The 12,240-nt window shown below is 41.2% G+C and overlaps 1 protein-coding gene and 1 long non-coding RNA gene across 4 annotated transcripts in view; one reads left to right on the forward strand and one right to left on the reverse strand.

The window, feature by feature from the left end:
- Positions 1 to 1,628: 1,628 nt before the first annotated feature.
- Positions 1,629 to 6,866, reverse strand: LOC128789488 (uncharacterized). The gene is made up of 3 exons (XR_008431421.1): positions 6,565 to 6,866; positions 3,759 to 3,863; positions 1,629 to 2,946 (listed from the first exon to the last, which is right to left on the reverse strand). It is a non-coding gene; the product is annotated as an uncharacterized LOC128789488 (long non-coding RNA).
- A 340-nt stretch (positions 6,867 to 7,206) lies between these two features.
- LOC128789486 (neuroendocrine protein 7B2-like) overlaps positions 7,207 to 12,240 on the forward strand; it is a 41,529-nt gene continuing 36,495 nt past the window's right edge. For all 3 annotated transcript variants that reach the window (XM_053945522.1, XM_053945515.1, XM_053945516.1), the window contains exons 1-6: positions 7,207 to 7,335; positions 9,656 to 9,726; positions 10,050 to 10,146; positions 10,677 to 10,927; positions 11,398 to 11,558; positions 11,664 to 11,810. In XM_053945522.1, coding sequence (XP_053801497.1) covers positions 7,207 to 7,335; positions 9,656 to 9,726; positions 10,050 to 10,146; positions 10,677 to 10,927; positions 11,398 to 11,558; positions 11,664 to 11,810 — 856 coding nt within the window. The remainder of the gene's footprint in view (positions 7,336 to 9,655; positions 9,727 to 10,049; positions 10,147 to 10,676; positions 10,928 to 11,397; positions 11,559 to 11,663; positions 11,811 to 12,240) is intronic.

Here is a 12,240-nt window from a genome sequence, read left to right on the forward strand (position 1 = left end):
TAGTTACTGCTTGTTTTTGCCTAACTCAGCTCTAGCCCTAGAGAAAGCAGCACAACCCTCAAGCCTGCACTGATTCCTAAAACTACACACATTCCATTGCAAAATGATCTGTTGCATCCCGGGTTTGGGTTCAGATTAGGGGTTCTGATATGTGTTAGTTAGCTGATTCTGTGTACCCCCTGTGCACCCCCTGTGTTCCCCCCACCACGGTGGCCCACTCCGGGTCACTTACCATTGGAGCTCACCATGCCAGTCTTGTAACCACCACCCTGTCCACTCCGGAGAGTTCGGTGTCTGTTACTCCATTCCCGCAACCCCGTTCACCCCGGAGCTCTGTGTCCGCCCCTGTCGCGTCCCCGTTGGGCGCCGTGGTCCACGTCACTCCCCTGTAGCCTGTCCCCATTGGGCGAGGGGGGCTTCCACCTCCCTTGGCCCACCCCCTATAAAACCCCGTGTGTTCCTTTGTTCGGGGCCATTTTGTCCACACGGCGCTGGGGAGCGAGTCGTGGCTCTCCACCGCAGCTCCCTGTGGCAAATAAAAGCTCTCCAGCCAACCACGTGAACGGAGTGGACAATTCCTTCCCTCTTTGTCTCACACCTCGTGCAGGCAACAGAACGCGGCCAGCCCACACCGGTGCGCTGAACAAAGCAGCGCCCGGAGCAAGCGGCAGCCCCGGGTCCCGCCAAGAAGCAGCGCCCTTGCTGGGCACTCCGGAGCTGCCCGGGACCGGGAAAAACAATACAAAGCTGCAATAATCTGGTGATCATTCTACCTAGCAGTGCATTACATGTGTAATTTGTTAAAATTCTAAGGCTATTGTGACAGTACTTTGATACTACTGATGTGTAGTGATGAACAATTCTCTTGTAACATTTAAATCCTTTAGCACTCTTCAAACATTCAGAAAACGAAAGGACATTAATTGTGTAGGCATTGCTTTAAGCTTAAAAACCTTTTTATGCAAGAAATTAAGTCTTCATCGAGAAAATAACTGTTGAAATCTTAATACCTCTCAGTGACAGCCACATTTGAAGAGCAATTTTATAGCATAATGATCCTTGTTGCATAATTTGGACAGACTTTTGTTCTCATTTTAATTTCCCATACACTGCTTGCTTTACCATCTTTCCTTCCCACACCGATTAATAGGGAGAGATCAAAAGTCAGAAGAGAAAAAAACATCAAGTTTGGGCCTGGAGTTAAACTTCTAAAGGCGTCAGCACAGCTCCTACTTCAGACATGCTATGGCGTATCTGACTAAAGAGTTGGGTGCTTTATAGAAGACTTGGGCAGCTGCATTCCACCTGAGATCCCACTGCAGACACAAGTCCAACAGAGCAACTTTAAACCCCCACTCACCTTCTACCCAGGACTAGAACTAGAATATCTAAACTTCCTGTTCTTTGATTTTTATATTCATGAGGCATCTAAAATGTGAACCTAGCCAAATGATATGCCAGAAGAAGAGACATTTTTCTTTCTATTTTACCTCATATTGAAGGTTGTCTGAAACTAGAAAAGAAACAAGACTAGAAATTAGTTCCTTATTCTAAACCTTGATCCAGTAAAGATCTGATAAGTTACTTTCTTCTGAAAATAAGTCTATAGGACTGGGTAGATTATAAAATGGAGTTTCAGATTCTTGCTTTATTATCAGCTGGAGGAGACATTTAAATCAATCTTTCATACAATTTCATAACAGTTACAGACTTTTCCAAGGAATGCAATATTAACTTTTTTCTGCCAAAAAGAATCAATCACACATAATTCTCCCATTAGAAATAATGTCTAACAATCACTTTTTACCCTTAAAATATAAATTGCTGGATTGTGATATACAACATGGTCACATTAGAGAATATAAGTGATTTCTTTAAACTCTATGACAATCTGTCAAAATCTATGAGTTGCCATAAATAAGTAAATATATAAAAAGGCATCATATCCTTCTGGAAAACTTGTGACAAGTTTGTGACACAAGACATGTTTAGTGTCTTATCTAACTTTTCTCTTGGGGTCTGCCCAAATCAGTGCCTTTGTACTTGCAACAAACAGGGCTTCAGCAGGTGAACCAAGCCCTATATATAGTTTTTGAAGCACTTTTGATCTCAAGTATTCTACAAATGTGGAGCAATATAAGAATAATTTTAATTTCCTTTCCACATGCAGAATTATACCAGTCTGAAGCTTTTATCTCCTCCCAAGGAAGTTTTATTAACCTTTAAACTCTAAAATCATAGGTCTTCAGAATGAATGTCTTCTCTCAGTAATGCATCCTCAGCATGCTTACTTCAATGGATCGAAACCACATCTCTTCAGACAAGAAGCCTCTACTGGGTCTGCATGGCAAGGTTTTGGCACCAGGGGGCTACAAGGAAGGTTTCTGTGAGAAGCTGCTAGAAACTTTGCCCATGTCTGACAGAACCAATGCCAATCAGCTCCAAGATGGAACTGCCTCCAGCTGAGTTCATCAGGACAGCTGTAATGCCTCTGGGATAACATATTTAAGATGGGTGAAAAAACTGCTGCAGAGCAGTAGCTGGAGACAGGACTGAGAATACATAAAGGAAACAGCTCCACAGACACCATGGTCAGTGAAGAAGCAGGGAAGGCAGTGCTCCAGGCACTGGGAAATCTCCCAGTAGCCCATGTGAAGACCACATTGAGGCAAACAGTCCATCTGTTGCTGCTGTCCATGGTGCAACAGATGTCCACCTTCAGCTGATGAAGGACTCCATGCCAGAGCTGGTGGATGGCCAGAGGAGGTAGAAGTCCACACTGCAGCAGGGTCCTGGCAGGATCTGTGGCCCCATGGAAGCAGAAGCCCTAGCCAGAGCAGGTTTGCTGGCAGGTCTTGCAATCCTGAGATGAAAGGTATGCTGTATACTGCTGTACTTTGAGAGCTGTTCCAAAATCTCATTGGAAAAACTTATTTGACCATAGCACTAATGAATGTAAAAAACAAATTCAATTAATACTTTTCACAAAACCAAAATGTTTTAGAATATTTCAAACATAATACTGATGATTTGTAGCATGTAAATATTCAAACCTGAATAACTTAGCTTTCATAATCTGTTCCCAAGAAATATGTATATGGAACAAGTTCAGATGTAGAATTAACAATTTGTACAATTAAAACTAAAGTTTTAAGATTGTTGTATCTGGTTTCCTGCTGTAGTCTCTTAAAAAAAACATGAAATAATAGGAGGGTAAATTGAGACAAATTCATAACCCAAATAAAACATGGGTTAAATAGAAGTATTGTATCCTCAAACCATGGTTCAGAGGAAATTCTCTCTAACCTTATTTTCTCACTTCAAATACACTTTAAATACTTTCCCTTACAATATTCTTCATTTGGAAATAGTTTTCATCAAGTTAGTCACAGAAGTAAGTGATATATTTAACCTTAAATATTGATGGTATTCAGGTGTCCAGATTGTTTTACTTCTGACATAATTCAGAATTGTTGCAAGTAGGGACATCATTGCATAAGATGAAGTCACCTTTCAGCACTTTCAGTCTTGGGCAAAATTTTTTACTGAAAACAAGATAAAGCAGCAGGGCAAGTGGGAGATGGAAAATGAACATAACTAACGTAAGCGCGGGCTGAGCAACATGAAAAGATGACAAGCGGGAACTGGAGTAAGTAATTTCTCATTAAGAGAGAAAGCCAGGAAGAGACAGGAACGAGTAAGGATGTTCAGAATGAACTGTACTAGCAGTGAGACTCTGAGGACATAAATGATTGAACCTCCTTTGTGCAGCTACTTCTCCTGAATGGTGCGGCTTGGCTTTCTCCTCACATGGTCTTTACTTTTCATAATCTGCCCTTATAGTCCTTCTTCCCTCAGCTTGTCTGTTGAAGAAGGAAGACAAAAGAAGTCATTGTACTGCTAGAATGTGGGATACTTACACTTCCTCCCACAGAGTTCTGAGTTTGTTCAGGGAGGGGGTACTCTGGAGTAAGGTCCATTTTTCATACTCCTCATGTTACCCTGCTCTTGGGAGAAGCTTGGTTTTGCTTCCTCTGGCTGTTTTTCAGGTTGATTTGATCACTAACTGTTCTAAGTGGTGACTGAAATGAGAATGTTAGCATGCATTTAACTTCTCTTTCAAAGCTGTCATTTCTGTAGTAACTTCCAAAATTCACAAAATACCACACTAAATGTAGGTGCTAATGTTTTAGAGTTTTTTTTTCCAAAATGTAACCATATACCTATATATGAATAATGAAAAAAGTGTCTGTGTGTGGATGCAAACATTTATGTATAACAAGTAAAAAGGAATATGAGCCTGACCCACCTGATGATGAAAGAGAATGATGTAATTTACTTCACTCAAGACATGATTTCACCCATAGCTGCACAAATTAGAACTATTTAAAATTCCAGAAGCTTGGCATGTCAATTCTGAGACAATTTGGGGCAGGGGCAGGACAAGGGGAAGATGTCTGTCCTGGTTTAGGGCAAATTTTTAGTAGGAAATTTCTGAAGTGGTCTCCTCTAGAAAGTAAATTCAAGCGGCCCCTCCTACAAGCAGTTTGGGAAAAATTTCCTTGGAGAAAAGTGAAAAAGCCTATTTATTTAACAAGAAAAGTACTCACAAACACGGAAAAAAATGAATAATATTAAACAATGGAACCTCTCCTTATTCTGAAGAGATGGCAAATTCAGAAAGTCCTTCTTGTGGGCTGTAGTTCTGCTCACCCAGTCTGTTATCAGTCCCTCCTGTGCTGGGAATTGCCACGTCCTGGCCCCCGTGGGCCATAGGTGGGAGCTCCCGGTGTTTTTCTGTGGTTTCAGTCCAGAGCAGGTTGGAATAGCTCCAGGAAAAAAGACACAGTTTTGGGGAAACTTTCCTTGCTGCAACTAATGAGGAAAACCAGCAAGAGCCAAAGAAAAACTCCCTGTTTCTCTCTCACTGTCTGTGCTGCAGAAACACACACCGACAGAGAGAGAGCTGAAGCTCCTATTTTTATGGTTTTAAATACGGCCATCTCAGACATCCCACCACTTCTCCTTCTCCCCCCTTCACTTTCAGATCTAGTTTAAAAGCACAGAACTCAACATCCAGCATAAGCAGAACAGACAATTGGGGATACAAGCATCATAAAGTCACCCCAGGACAATGCCAAATAGCTGTTTATTTTTCCTAACTTGATTTCAAACGGGTGTAATAGATTTGAGTTGGGATGCTACAACTGGTTGCAAAACCATAGTTCTTATTTGCAAAGTAATTTTTCGTGCTCCAGTCTCTACCTGCAAATAAAACAGAAACATGCCAAAATAGTCAGCTAAAGAATATTAAATATTTGACAAATGGTGTTGACAAAATTTGGATAATACTGTCACTTTAAATATCTCTTGCAAAAGGCAAAAAAATTACCCACACCACTTTTTTTAGTAAAAATAATGCAGTACATACTATCATAACCTGTTTCTTTTTAAGTGAATGATGAACAGAAAACACTCAGTATGGAAAGTTCTGATATATTTATCCAGTCACAGCTCCCTCTTGTGTAATTCATCATTACTACAAAATACTAAATTGGAATAGAGATTGTTTAAACTAAATTTTATGGTAGCTATTTACTTGATTCCTTTACTTTTATTTTTCTCATATTTAGAGAAATTTAGTGATATTTTAGAGTTGAAATTTTGTATTTTCATGCCCTTTCAATGCCAAGACAGATAATAATGCTTACATTAAGGTTACACTAAAACGACATTTAGAGGAATATTAATTTTGTACAATGACATAATTTTGACATCCTTAATCAAAATCATGGGGGTTTACTTAAGAAAACTTGTATCTAACCTGCTTTTTATTACTGCTGCTAAGTCTTTCTTCTATATAATTTGTAAGAGGGTACACATTTCGCTGACATTTGGAAAAATTCTAGCTATTCTCATTTTATTCTCTAGCTTTTGTGTCCCTAAGTGCTCAGAGCACTGTAATGAGCTTGTTATCATTCTGTGTCTAAGCTTTGTGGTAATCTTAGTCTTTCTCTCAGTGAAGTAAGACTCGCTTTAGAACTAGTAACAGAACCTTATAAAGGAAAAGCTGGAAAGCTTAATTTTGGTACAGTGCTTTTTTCTCACTACACAGAAAGACTGCATTTGGTTAATTGTAGTGTTGTTGGCACTTGAAGAGTTACTTCAGAACAGAGTATTCAGTATAGAATAAAAACTCAACAAACAAACAAACAAAACCCAAAAAACAAACAAACAAACAAACAAACAAAAACCAAGGAAAAAAGGAAGCAGTTCTTCCTATAATAACAGGGTGCAAAGCCCAGAATGACTCTGCTGCAGGAGGTGTCTGAGTTCACTGTACGGAACGGGCAAGGGAACCCAAATTTAGAAAGTACAAGCCAAACTTGGTGCTAATGGTTCAAATGTCACTTAAATCGTGGAGTGTGGCTTTGTCAGCAGAAAATGATGGAAATAATGGATCATCTCGGGCAGACCTGCACAGAACTCGGGTAACGCAGGGGAAAGCAATCACAATGACGGAAGCAAATGGGAAGAACCTCAAGGTTTTTTCTGTGCTGGTACCTGACATTCCCTGGCTATCAGGTGGAAGAGTCCAGTTTACCCCCAGAACTGCTGTGGGCAGCTGTTTTTATTTGAAGCTTATGTTCAGAGACGCTTGTTTCCGAGTGACCAACCAACTGAACCATCCCCAAACTCGGCACCGCTGGACACCTGTGGAGGAAAGGGGGGGGCACGTGTGTGGGCTGAGGCAGATGGGGGGACGCAGGGATGACAGAGATGGGGGACGCAGGGATGACAGAGATGGGGGACGCAGGGATGACAGAGACGGGGGGACGCAGGGATGACAGAGATGGGGGACGCAGGGATGAGGGCGCTCCCACTGTTCCGCCCCTCCCGGCCCTTAGGCAGCCAGCGCGATCGCCAGCGAGCGGCGCGTGGGGGCCTTGGCTGGGTCGGCTCAGAGGCGGAGCTCAGAGGCGGAGCACGGAGGCAGGCGCCGCGGGCAGCCCTGCGCGGCCGTTGGGCGGCCGGGGCCTGATTTCGAACGGCGAGCGGCCCAATCAGAGGCGCGGGCGGGGCCGCGCGCTGGGTTTGAGCCGGGCGGTGAGCGGCGCCGCGATGGCGCCCGGCGGGGTCTGAGGGGCGGCGGCGCCGGGCTGGGCTGGGCTGGGCCGGGCGAGAGAGAGGGTGGGGGGCGCAGGGATGGCGGAGCAGAGGCGGAGGCTGGTGCGGATGGCGGTGCTGGAGGAGCTCCGGGCTTCGTACGGGATCAAGGTGAAGAGCGGGAGCTGCCTGGCAGCGGCCAAGACACCGGGAGCTGCACCGGCGGAGGTGAGCGGGGCGGGGGAGCCCAGAGGGCTCCGCTTCCCGGGCCGGGCAGAGCCAAAGCTCGCACGGGTCCGGCGGCTGGTCCTGTCGCCGGCAGCGCTGGTTCCGGCAGCAGTGCCATTCCCGTAATGCAGCGCCTCCTGCCAGCCCCTGACATGGCATCACCTCCTGTAATGGAGAAAAGGGCTTTTTCCCCCTTTCCTTCGTCCTGCAAGTGCTCCAGGGAACCATTATATAGCCGTGTTGTGATTCAGGAAGGCAATGGCTCCGTGGCGCTGGGTGCCCCCGCCCCCGGCAGTTTGGCACTCGCGTGTTGCCGGGCGGGCCAGATGGCGAAGGAGCTGTGCTCCTCTTTTGTCCGGGCGCTTGCTGGCCACCGAAACACGCACGGTCGCCTCTGATCCGTGCCAGAGCATTTTATGCTTCACTGTGATTGATGTCACTCACCACAGAATTCAAATCTTATTAATTGTATTATTTCTTGGAATATAGCTATGGTGTTGTTTCTAAAAGTTGTGTGTCTTTTACTTGATTTCTTAGATTTTTGGGTTTTTGAAGGGCTTTATTTGCATAGTTTTTTAGTATAAGGCATGACTAAGTATTTTGGCACAGACAGCTCTTGCCTTAATTTGCCAGTGGTCCAGCAATGAAATCTCATTGCCTTAAATATCTGATTTTAATTTGACGAAGGAAAAAAACTGACATATTAAAATGGATGCCAGCACTGAGATCCATTAGAGAATATTGATCTTCTGGTAGACTCTTTAATTTATAAAATGTGGACCATGGTCAAGTCGCAAACAAGATCTCTGTGCAACTGGTATGGCACAGAGCTGAACATCCTCTGACTGAGCTTTCTGTAAGACTGAGACTGCATCGCACAATAATCCTTGGTCAGTAATAAACTAAAGAAGTTGGGAAGACATGCTTGAGCTGGGTTGTTTGGAAAGGGTGAAAACAAGGGTAAAGTTAGAATTAGTTTTCTTCCCCTTGTCTGTGTCAAATATGTGGTTTTAGACTTTTCTTTCCTTTTCCATTTGAAGGGAAGATAATAAGAACTGTGAACAATATGTCTTGATAAAAGCTGACTTTGTTGCTGTCTGTAGTGCTTAAATTGTATGCAAGGAAGAAAATGTGTACTTAACTACTGAGCAAGGTAGGAAAAGCTACAGAAAAACTTCTGTTTTGCCAAAGGACGTCTTATTTCTGTTCTGAGGGAACAGACATAATTTTATTATTTATTATGACGAAATGATACTTCAGACAAAACCTAGTGAAGTGAGCATATCGGTTAGGAATTCTAAATATTGAATTCTGAACTACTGGAATTTTCTAGTATGTAATCTTGTACATACAGAAAAAAATGTTCTGACTTGGAGTTCATTTTCTTTTTGTAGCTTTAGTAGCAACCTGGAACACAATGACAGATGTGTTGCTTCTGTTTCCTGACTCTGTTATGTTTGTTTTCTGTAGGACAGATTAGATTGGGTGCAATGGGTTAGTTACTGATTAACTGTTTTCCTAACATGGACAGCAGTTGAATTTCAGCTATGAATGACTAAGTTTGCATTCAGCTCTAAGAACAAGTCGGGTGTAATCCCAGTCCTCTTCTGGTTGGGAGACGGACTGGCTTGCATGTTCTGTAAACATGAATATAAAAAAATAAAGTAGAAGTTGTAGGATGTAGAAATTGTTGATGCTGTAGATGAACATCAGTAGTAATGACTGATGATATTTACTTATTTTCTAACATGTAACATACTCTAATGTCTTCCTATAAGGCAGTAGATATCAGTTTTTTAAGAGCAAGTGCTAAATATGAGGTTCAGAACAGTTGTCTAGATTGTTCTGTTGAGTTTAATCCTTCCCGAAAGAGCAATCTTGAGTATCTAAGATGAAAAAAAAAATATTTTAAAAAAAGTTACTTAAATTGTCTTGTGTTGATTTTTAAGAAAAATAGGATATAGTCAATTTGAAAAACTAACATGAGATTCCCAACAATCTGGTTCATAGACACTTTACTTATTGACGAATCGTATAAGAAAACCAACTTCTTGTAAAATAAGAAGTGTAAAACGCACTGCAGAAAAGCTTTCTACTTTTTCACAATCGTCTAGGGTGTTACCTGAAAGTAGAATCAGTTTTGGATCTCTGGAGATGACAGTACTTTTCCAGACAATACCTCTTATCTGTCTTATCTGAAAGACTTTGTTTTTTGTCTTAACTGCTCTTATGTCTACTTGTGGAATGTGTGCTTCTTTGTAATATGTAGTTGATAATTATATCAACTTTCAAATGACATGATTTGAATTTTGTATTTCAGGGTAAAATCTTTGGAATATCTTTTCATGCGTTGCCACAGTCACTTGTGCCAGAATATGGTTATATTCCAAGGTAAATTAACAATGTATTTTTAGATTTTGTGCTTACTTTGCTCTCTTTATGGTATTGAACCCCTGTCAGAAGAAGGAATGTAATATTTGTTCCATGCCTGCTAGAGCTTCTGGGGGTTATAAGAATAGTTCCAGGTGGAAAAGGAGGGATGCATAAGTTGGACAGGGAATTCAGTGCTCTTACTCAGTTGTATTTCTTTATACTCTTGTCATTGGGAGAAATTATTCTATATACTAAGTTTTACAAGAAATGATGAAATATTTTTTGTGGAAAAAACCCAAGCTTTATTCTGACCATCAGAACTGTTACTGTTCTTTTCTCAGCTTTCTTGTTGATACATGTGAATATTTGGAAGAACACGTTCATACTGAGGGACTCTTCAGAAAGTCTGGATCTCTTGTTCGCTTAAAAGCCTTAAAGGTATTCTCTAAAGCTGCTTTTTTTTTCTTAATAAGCTGCATTTTCACTTGGGCATGTTTTAATTTTTGGACTCTTTTCAGTCATATTCAAGTTTTAATTCTGGAAGTAGATTGGTAACATTGTCTGCTCTAGAAATGATGGGAGATCTAGTCCAGAAGCTGACAGGCTTCCCCCTTTTTTTTTTCTTTTTCTTTTAAATATTTTGCCTTCCAGGTGATGCGAATAGTTTGGGACTGAACAAACTCATTAGCAACTGTGCACACTGGATGCTATGAGGGTATTTGTTTGGCAGTGTTCTCCTGGTGAAGGGAAGATGGGAAAACTAAATTAATACACATGGTCTGACAACTTTGCCTATGTCTCATTGTATATAGTGTAGTTGAATAAAACATGACAAGGCTGAAACTAACAATGGGGAAGGCATGGCTGTCTGTTGTGACAGACAGTAGGGCTACAGCACTACTGCCTAAATTTAGAAATCTGACAATATGTTGAAGACTTTAAATTGTGTTTCTTATGAAAACTTTCAGAGCAAACTGGATCAAGGTGAAAACTGCCTCTCAGCTGCACTGCCATGTGATGTTGCAGGGCTTCTCAAACAGTTCTTTAGAGAGCTGCCAGAACCCATCCTTCCACCTAACCTGCAGGAAGGCCTATTCAAAGCTCAGCAGCTTGGAAATGAGAAGAAAACTGCCACTGTGCTGCTGTCCTGTTTGATGGCTGACAGAACAATTGCAGCTTTGAGATACTTTTTCAACTTTCTGAGAACTGTGTCATTGAGGTCAGTGTAAAGGGTGTGTTTGTAAACAGGTCTGAATTCCCTTAACTGCTTCTCTGTCCAGGCAAGTGCTGTAACTTTCTGTGAGTGGTTTGCCATTTTAAACTTTCATAGCTGCAGATATTCACTTAATTCAGTCATAGTCTTTTATTTCATAAATCTAAGGTTTTCGTGATGAAAATTTAATAAGCTGGACACTTGACTTTATTCAAACTTTGTTCATCAGAATTACCATAATTTGATACCTTGCATTCCCTAAAATTGGGGGGGATCTAGAACTTCTCGATTTCAGTAACATAGTTGTGCAATTATCTGGCTTGGAATACATAAATCTATACATCAATTTTGTTATATAAGCACTCCAGTGAATGCGTCCATTTTTATTTTTTAGCTGTATTTGTCTTATTTAGTCTTTTCTTTCTCCACTGTTTATATTCTGATACTTTGAATTAAAAAAGCTTTTTCTTGTTAAGATCCAATGAAAACAAAATGGATAGCAGTAATCTGGCAGTGATTTTTGCTCCCAACCTCTTGCACTCGAATGAAAATGAAAAGATGTCCACTAGTACAGAAAAAAAAATTCGCTTGCAAGCTGCTGTTGTGGAAACACTTATTGACCATGCAGCAGAAATCGGTAAGATGATGAATGCTTATCAACATGTCTCAATGCACCAACCTGTGTACAGCTTTTCTTTTCAACTTTTAAGAATCATTAAAAAAAGATATTTAACTATTCCAGGACAAGTACCAGAATTTATCTTGGAAAAGATTCCTTCAATGTTGGGTGTTGATGTCTTTCAATCTACTCCCTCACTGTGGGGCCAGGAAGACAGTGAAAATGAATCTCCCAGTGAATGTAAGAGGAGGAGGCACCGAAGTGTTGGGGGTAGGTATGTTTTGTGAAACTTTCAAAACCAAAAACAGAATTGAGACTTCAGGTAGTCTGACCCTAAGCACTTGCTTCTTCCACATGCAGAACAGACAGATGTCTTCAAAACTGGTTGGGTTTGATTTGAAAAAATGTATATAAGACTTCAGTAATCATATTACTGTATATTTACCCAGAGTATTCTAGTCTGTTGTCTACTAAAGAATCTATTTTGGATTTGTGTAGCCAAATTAATATTCTGGCTTTTTGTTGAGTCTGCTTCAGATCCTGTTGCAGAAGGCTAAAGGGTTTGTTTATTTGTTGTTGCTAATTTTGACATGGTACTTTAATATATACTTTGAGAAATCAGGTCATGAGAAACCAGGGATGCAAATGGCAAGTGTGTTTTGAATTATCGTAGCTAATTTGTGTTTTGAAGTGTAAACCT

This window comes from Vidua chalybeata, chromosome 6 (genome assembly GCF_026979565.1).
Source record: "Vidua chalybeata isolate OUT-0048 chromosome 6, bVidCha1 merged haplotype, whole genome shotgun sequence".
Lineage (NCBI taxonomy): Eukaryota > Metazoa > Chordata > Aves > Passeriformes > Viduidae > Vidua > Vidua chalybeata.